Source organism: Eurypyga helias, unplaced genomic scaffold, assembly GCF_000690775.1.
Source record: "Eurypyga helias isolate BGI_N326 unplaced genomic scaffold, ASM69077v1 scaffold16591, whole genome shotgun sequence".
Classification (NCBI taxonomy): Eukaryota; Metazoa; Chordata; class Aves; order Eurypygiformes; family Eurypygidae; genus Eurypyga; species Eurypyga helias.
Genome location: NW_010229369.1, coordinates 43303 through 52340, shown reverse-complemented (window position 1 = coordinate 52340; position 9038 = coordinate 43303). Strand labels below are relative to the sequence as shown.

Below are 9038 nucleotides of genomic sequence, written 5' to 3'. Positions count from 1 at the left end.
GTGCCCCCCGGGACAGACGCTTGCCGGGAGAATCTGTTGCAGGACAGAGGTCCAACACGCCAACACCAGAAAGACAGCAACCGCAGTATAAAGCGGTGCTGGAAAACGTGTGTTTATATGTGTATATATGTACGTGTATATGTATGAAGCAAAAGAAGCCCGAAAATACCTGCCCTGGTCTTTTATTTGTGACTAAATACTTCCATGGAAAAAGCAACCCGGTGACCTCAAGGCAAGCAATGAAAAAGGAAACTAAATTCTCGACACTGAAAGCCAGCTACATCAATGGCTTCTATGGTCTCACGGTCAGTATTTTACAAAATTGTTTCAGTTTCTTTTTGTCACCTTTTTTTTTTTTTTTTTTCCTGAGAAAATATCATTATACCTGTTTTTAACCATAGAAGAAATCAGTGGAAATTAATCTTCATCGGTCTCACCTATTGCAGAAATCCACCCCCTCACCCTTCCGAGGTAGTTTCAGGTTGTTAGAACTTAAATGTTACATTCATCTGTTTCACACTGCCTCCGTGTTCCTCCCACATCTCAAGGAAAAGGTTAACTCTTACCAGTTCTGTGTACTATGTGTTTTTGCTTCTATGACAGATAGTGTGAGTGGGCTGTCAAGTGGAAAGAAGAAAATACTTTCTGAAAACTTAAGTAGTCATTTCACAGCATTTTAACTCTTACGAGAATCTCAACCCTTTTTTTGGATGTGTAAAGACAACGTTAAGTGGGTGAATTTACACTGAAACCTGAGTTTGAAGTCGCATTTTGTGCTGTTGACCAGGTTATCCCACTGTGGTCTGCAAGTTAATGTGAGTACAATCTTCGGCTTCTAATACTAGGGATTTTTCTATATTCTTGAATGACTTGTGGAATCAAGAAAAAGATGGTGCTCTTTTTCCTAACTTAGTGCATAGGCTTAACAACTGTTCTTGCACTACGCAGTGGCAAGGCAAGGAGCCTTCATTGTGCTCAAATCTTGAAGGGAGAGTATCTGTTGTAACCAGGGGTGGGTAGACACTGCTCTTCCCCTTATTCCTCGTTATGACCTCCGCAGACTTGAGTAAGTTGTGTAGAAATTTCCAGTCATTGTTAGCAGCAGTTCGACATTGTTTGAGATTAATACCATAGGGACCCTGAGTTTGTGTAGATAGATGACTTCTTGCTACTGGTATTCCAAGGACATACAGCTCACATATAGCTTTGATCAGATGACATGTTTCTTAAAATTCCTGTGGCATTTTCCTAACATTTCTGGCTTTGATTACAGTGAACCACTGTTAGCAATAGAGAATTTTCCCTCGTGGGGAATTTTCAGTAAGGGGGAAGTTTCCTGCAGAAGTAGGTGGACTTACAGCAACAGCTCTGTCACAAGAAGTCTTTGGATGCATAGTTCTGTTTTTCCTGTCTTCTTCATTTGATTGTGAGGGAAACATACAGCAGCAATACTGAAGAACATTTTGCACAGTGGATATATTTTTTTCTTTTATAAAACTGTGCTTGCCGTAGATGTCAGAAGCTGGCAGGAGGACAGCAGGGGCATTGTTGTAGGTTCAGTACAAAAACTAGTGAGAAGATTGCAACTTTGATAAAGATCTTTGATTGGCATTTGGGTCTCCAGCCAGGGGATCCTTCTGCTGAGGGTGAAACAGGGGTCTGTAACGATTATCCCAGCAGGCTTTTTCATGTGCATCTGGATTTGACCTGGACGTACTTTTTTCTCTGAAAGTGAAAAATTGAGAACAGCAGCTGACTTTCTCAGTCTTGAGGAATTTTGTAAGTAATAGTCATGCTTCTTTTGTGTAGTAAGGCTTGTTTTCCTCTACAATGGGAGAAATTAAAGTTCAGCAATTATGTAAGCATGGGTCTTAGAACTGTAGAAGCTTACTTCTTGTCATCTGTCTACCAGGAGTTAGTTGGAACACCTCTCCTGGACTTCATATCGACATTCAGATTTCCTGACAAAAAAGTGGGTATGGGTTGCATGCATGGGTACGAGTATCTTTCCATGACTGTAATGTACATGCTGTTTGTTTGGAGTAGTCTCTCAGCTACAGCCCCTACTTGAAAAGAAGTACAAAGTACTTTGAGGCTGAGCATGCTACAACTCTGGTCATTCTGGCAGGGGAGGAATGCAGGGAGGTTCACACCTATACTCATCAGCCTCAATGTCTCACTCTTCTGCAGGCTTCCCAAGGGTAAACGTGATCAGAGCACATTTGTGTGTGATCCGTATGCCTGCATCTCATTTGAGAAGCTGTACTCTGGAGCTTCATTGGTGCTCTGGACTGCTTGTTACTCAGGCTGTGGCATCATGATGGACGCATTCTGGTGCCTGCACATTGCCAGAAACTCTTATGTACCAGTAGGATTAGGCAGCAGTTTGCTAGTGCTTTTAAGAACATCACTTGTGGGTAAGAAATGGATTAGGTACTAACCACATTAAGAAGCCTGGCATTTGTTTATCAATGCAACAGATCTTTCAGCGTAAGAATCTTACTTATATTTTCCCATCCCTGTTAGCAGGACATCCAGTTGTAATTGCTCATGCCTGCATAACAGTGTATTAGACTGACTCCCTTTCTCAGCTCCGTCTATGTTGTCTTCTGCAAACCTGCTATTGGGATCAGGTAGCAGCAATCTGAGGAAGAAAGTAGGTTGAATCAAATTCTTATGAGGGAGCTAATTCCCTTAATCCACAACACTGTAAAGGCACGTGTCTTGTGATCCAGGACAATATTTTTACAATATTGTCATCTTAAAGTTCACAACCAGAAAAAGAAAGACAAAACATCTTACCAAAAATGGTAATAGTTGCAGTCCAGATAGAATTTCATCAGTTAGAAAGGGTGAAGGGTATTACAGTTGCCTAATTTCTTACACAAATGCTGAAACTACCACTAGAAAACAGTTGAAGCCAATCTTTCCTTATTTTTGTGGCTGTTTGGGTATCCAAAATGAGGACTTTATTTAGCTAAAATTCTATGGTTCTCTGTACTCATAAAAGTCCTCCATTACAGTGAGTTTGAAACTTTTCTTGAGAGTAATTTGAAAAATGATGGCAGCATTAGATACTGGTATTGCTCTGACTTAAATGCATACTTAGCAAGTGCAGTGGGTGTGTGAAAGTGTATGAATTGGCATTAATCAGTGTTTTGTAATGTTAAAGTGTTGTGTAGGAGTGTATAAAAGCTATGTCAGTAAAGAGGGGAAAAACTTCTGACAGAAAATTGAAATAATGTACACATTCAGAGGTAAGCAGCAGAAATTCAAGAAAATAGATTTTATTTGCAGGCTGACTGTTTTTGCCACTGTTTTACAAGGGCACTGTTGTGTAAATGCTCGTTAAGTGATTAATTACTGCATGAATTCTGTCACAACATATGTAACTTCACGAGCCCCAAGATAAGTACTGTCAGACCAGGTGTTACAAACCAGGGTATATTCACAGTATGGTAAAGTAAGGCAAACAGGTGGGGAAGAACTAGGTTCTGTTTATTCCACTGAACTCCTGTAGAAAACTCCTCCATGCTCCTCCTTGCAGGAGCAACACTCCCTGCTACTGTTCAGGGGAACAATTGGGTATTTGTGAGTATTTATTTACTAACCGACAGGTAGTGATAAAGTATGTATTTTGCCATAACCAAGGACAAACATTAAAGCAAATAAAACCAGTTGTTCTTCCTAGACCTATGGAGGAAGCTTTCTGCCTCAGCATTTACTGTTGTTAAAGGTGCAATTTTGTCATGTTGTTTTTCTCTGGAATAGAATTCAGTGTCTTCTGTCCAGTTCTTTGTGTGGAGTGACTGTGAAGTTTATTTTACATTGCAAATCAGAAAATGAGCAGATAATTCTATTTGTCTGTTATTGTCTCATTTTAGGTTCTATCTACATCATGGAAAAGCCTTTGCTTCTGTATATATTTTTATCCTACTGGCATTTCTTAAATGGTAAGAAGCTGAGTCATAAGAAGCAGTAGAACTGTTTTAAGTATGTTTCCTTTCCATGTATAAACACAGAAATATTAATTCCGCAGTTTTCCTTCAAGTACTAGCATTTGGGTTTTTTTTTTTCTGGATGTTTTAAATAAAAAGGTCTTAACATTCTTTTGTATTAAACTAGATATGTGTGCTTTGACAGAGGGGCATGTTGAAACCCCTGTCAGTGTTTTAGCATAGACACCGTTTCAGACAAGGTATCATTTGCACTACACGTAAAGTTTCATTGACCTGGGAATTGTCATGTGTTCTTTAACAGTCTGTGTAAAAACAATTACATTTGCACAAACAGAACATTTCCATCGAGGCACTAACAATTGCCTGTTATCGCAGCAGTGTTCCAAAAGCAACATCTAAGGAGCTGTGCACACTCATTTGCCTATTTTTAGTACAGTGCGACACTGGGAGTGTGCACAAAGCAGGTGTCTTAGGTATAAATAGCCCAGTTTGTCTCAAACTTGGGCATGTGCATGCAAAAATGTTTAACTTTTCTGAACAAGGCAGATACTTTTTGTCCATAAATTGTCATATGTATACGGTAAGATGTAACTCTGGAGATCAGGCTACAATTGGAAGATTAAGTTTTCTTCCAAATTTTGTTTTTCAGGTTTATTCACGGTTGAAGCTCCCCAGTCACTCTACACTGTGGAATATGGGAACAATGTGACCATGGAATGCACATTTCCAGTTAATGGGAAATTAAAGTTAAGAGATTTAAGTGTCAGCTGGGAAAAGAAAGATGAGTTCAAGAAGCAGGTTTATGTACTTCTCAAAGGAGAGGAAGACTTCAAAAGCCAGCACAGTGACTTTAGGGGAAGAATAAAATTGTTGAAAGAGAATCTGAACTTGGGACAGTCTCTCCTTCAGATCACAGATGTGAAACTCAAGGATGCAGGGTTTTATCGCTGCCTTATTGGCTACGGGGGAGCGGACTACAAGACAATCAATCTGAAAGTTAAGGGTGAGTGCACTACTGCATGAGGTTCAGTGCTGTCTGATACTGTTAAAGGATTTCAGAGGAGCTCCTGGAGCAAGACACATCTGGGTTAGCATTTAAACAAACCTCTCCAGACACAGGAGCTGTCCCATGGCCCTTGCGCAGCGGTATATGTTTCTGTCTAGGCTGAATCCATGTTCTGTCCTTTGTTTCCCAAAATGACAGATGACGAATGGTGTTGCAAAGCCATTTAGACAGGACAGAGACCAGAAAGCTAATGCAATTTTCTAAATAGCGTCAAAATTGTAAAAAATCTTGGACCTTCAGTTACTATGGAGAGACACAGTAGTGATACTTACTTTTCCTGTCAAGGGTATTATTTACAAAATCCAAGCTGATGTACAGAAACTCGGCTCAGCGGCTGGGGATAGAGAAAGGGTGTCTTGCTAACATATGCTCTTCCAGCTTCCTACTATTAATCATTGTCTTCCATTTGTTTAGCTCCTTACAGAACTATAACTCAAGGAGTGGTGAGCATAGGACACAATGAATGGAAGTTGACATGTCAGTCAGAAGGATACCCACAACCTGAAGTGATATGGCAAAACAGAGAATATGAAGATTTGACTGATCAGGCAAACACAAGTTATGAAACAGGAAGTGACCAGCTGTATCGTGTGACAAGTACCCTTACAATCAAAAGTAGGATTGATGAGATTTTTTACTGTATATTCTGGAATAAAGAGCTTCAAGAAAATACATCTGCCATTTTACACATAGCAGGTAACATTTTTCAATTTCATTTATGGTAATACACTTTAAAGTACTGTGTAATTTTGTCCCAGGTGAATCAGCCATGATTTGTTTCTCTTTTCTGTCTAACTTTGAAGAGGCTAAAATTTTGTTGTTAAATTTTGCGTTTAGTGTGCCATTGGTTCCACCATACTAACATGTTCATGAGGCATGTGTGGATGGAATTCAAGAATAGGAATTTTGACCTACATTTGTGTGAAAATGGAGTCTGAGGGTTAAAAAAATCCCATGATTTGAAAAGCATACAGCTGTGAGCCTAGAAATGAAACCCTCCCATATCGTTTAAACACACCTTCCACAGATGTTTTGTTTTGCCAATGAAAACTGTCAAGTAAATTTAAACAATATGGTCTTTTCCTGCCACTACAGCCTTTGCTTTGAGCATATGTAAATTTAACAAATTGTACATAGTTTTTTTTTTCCTCATAAAGTCTGGATTGAAGGAAGATGCATGAATACATAAAACCAATACAATTTCTCTTAGACCTTTTAACTGGCACCACCCATACTGCTTTTGCTTTTGGATATTCTTAATTTCTGCACTGTACCCTGACGTATTTGCACAAGCTTTCAACCAGACTGGAGGCCTGTTATTTGGTCCTTGAAGAGGTCATTTTCCTGCTTCTGTTCACCACGCAGTTCTAACAGTGCGTGCTTTTTGTCACTGTCAAGGGTTGGGAAACAGGCAGCTGAGAGTGAGAAAGCCAAGTCATCCTTTCAATGAGGAATGAGCAGGCAAGTTTGGTTTTAACAAGAAATGCCTCTGGGATTCAAGGAAGCCACTTACCCTTTGCATTCAGAGCTTTACCCGATGAAAAGGACTCTCTGTTCTCCTTCTCAATCAGCTGTTTCCTGAGTCCTAAGATAGATGTAACACTTTATACCTTGGTGACAAGTAGAATTGGTGACAGGATTCAAAGGCTCTGTCACATGGAATGCAGGAAGCAAAGATAAACATGAGTATGTTCTTTCTTTTCCTTTATTTGGATAATGAGATAACAGGGAAGTGCACCACTGGCACCTGACCTTAGACACAATGTAAAATGCTGTCATCATGTCTGAACTGCTCATAGCAAAAATAATGTGGTGAAAATGAAAGGAAAAGGGAGAATCTTATGCAATTATATAATTTCCTTCCCTTACTCATTTTGCTCAAAGATTCAGCTGATGGCGTTCTGTGGACTGAGAGCAGACGCTTTGTTGGAGCAATTCTCATTGTGACTGCGTTCTTGGGATCAGTGCTTCAATTTATGCTCTGCCTAAGAAAAGGTATTAAAATTATTTATTTTAGCACATCTCAGTTATTATCCATTTGTTGTGTCAATTCATCCTCACAGAGGTGGAATGAAATAATGGAAGTCTGCCTTAGATCTTTCATGCTGAAACCACTACACTTTTTACCACATTGTTTACTTCTTTTTGTTTGTCTGATTTGGTTAAATACTCACAGATTAGCAGAGTGGAACAGGTGGTTGGCTCTTCACAAACCACTTACCCATTCATCTCTACTACTTGTCCTTATAGGTAATGCTGTAGAGCAGTAAGATCAGTGTGTATCTACTTAAAACAACAAAGCGTAGCTTTGGAACCAGCACCTACTGGAAATGGAATTTTCCTATTCTGTGTCCTCCCTTCTGATTGGGGACCAGAATGCTGGGAGCAGACAGGGCACTGGAGGCTTTTTAGGTTTTCTCTTCCTGCATTCTCTGAAAAATTTCACTGAACTGTGAGCACATTTTTTTTTTTTTAAGTGATCTAATTGTTATGAATTCTACATATATCTTTATTCTGGTTAAAACACCATAAAAACAGTGGACTACATATGAAGTGATGTGTCCAAGGTTTTGATGCTGAAAGACTGTTTTTCACAAGAGGCAATATTCCCACTGTGACTTGACACCATTTAATTCATTTCCTTGTTAAGTTTTGAGCTTTTTCAGTTCACTCACTGACTGAATGGGACATTTGCACCATTACAGTATGCTGAAGAGCTAAAGCATTGGCAGTAATTTGTGTTTATTTGCTAGCTAGCCAAAGAAAAAACTTGGATAAATAATTTCTAGGGTATCTGAGCATGAAAAGAATATGTTTTGCCCCCAAATTTAAAAAAAAAAAAAAAAAGTTTGAAACGCGTTGCTTAACCTGAAATAAGTATTGTTACTTTTCTTTCTTTCTTTGGTTGGTTGTGGTTTTATTTTTTTCCTTGGAGGGATGCTAGTTGTGTTTGAGGATTTTTTATGAAGTGATATTTCTCATTTTAACAGGTACAATAAAATCATGCAGAACTCAGAACATCCATAGAACTCATTTGAAAATGTCAAAAGGAAAATGGTTTTGCAGAACATTCTGGTTTTGGCCAGAACTCTTCCTCTGTATAACAAATTTGTGTGTATTTTACCTGATGCATAACTACTTCCTTTTTTCCATATAACTTTTTGAATTTTTTTTTTGTCAAGTTTCCTGCAGAGAAAATGTACAAGAGGCATTGAAGCTGATACAGTACTCATAGAATTATAATATCATACTGGCATGAGTCTTTATTACTGGAAGTGCCTCAAAAACCTGAACAAGATGGTTGACTAAATGCTGCTCTTGACATTCTTCAGTTTCATAGGAGATGTAAATGTATGGAACTAGCATGAAATCCAGCTGGAGCTAATGCAAAGGCTAGTTTTACAATCTTTTAAAGCGGTATCTCAAAAGCTTTCACACTAAGAAAGGTGTACTTTCTGAGATAGTGTAGCAGAACTAGTAATTTTCCTGTCTGACAGCTCTCTTCTCCACAGTGACAGCCAGAAGCAGCCCTAATTTCTGTCTGGAAACTACAGAGAATCAAACTCTACATTGAGTGTTCATGTTCAAGTTCCATAAAATAAATACAAGATAGAGCTAAATGTGGATATGCAGTGTTTGGTCACAAACTCATCTCCTGCATAGGTGCTATGGAAGCATGTCCTGGGAGAAGTGTTCATAAGCTTAACAGGCTTACAGATGTTGCTAGCGGGCTGCAGAAGGCCTGTAGATAACCCTGCGTGTATAAGAATATACTTTTCTTAAGAACATGATGGGAATAGGAGCAGAACATGAAAGGGGAAGAAGGGAGAGCAAAATCCTTGACTTCTCAGAAGATTCCCATCTGGGGATTTCAGAGAAGGTCAGAAGTTTCCTAGGTTGCTTGAGTAATATTTATTGTTTGTGTGTGTACAAGATAATGTATATACCTGGAATCATAGAATCATGGAATGGTTTGGGTTGGAAGGGACCTTAAAGACCATCTAGTTCCAACC

General features: G+C 39.0%; 1 protein-coding gene across 1 annotated transcript in view; it reads left to right on the top strand.

Annotated features, from left to right (window-relative positions):
- Positions 1–3898: 3898 nt before the first annotated feature.
- CD274 (CD274 molecule) overlaps positions 3899–9038 on the top strand; it is a 7736-nt gene continuing 2596 nt past the window's right edge. The window contains exons 1-4 of the mRNA XM_010160386.1: positions 3899–3953; positions 4609–4962; positions 5440–5721; positions 6910–7020. Of these exons, the coding sequence (XP_010158688.1) occupies positions 3899–3953; positions 4609–4962; positions 5440–5721; positions 6910–7020 (802 nt within the window). The remainder of the gene's footprint in view (positions 3954–4608; positions 4963–5439; positions 5722–6909; positions 7021–9038) is intronic.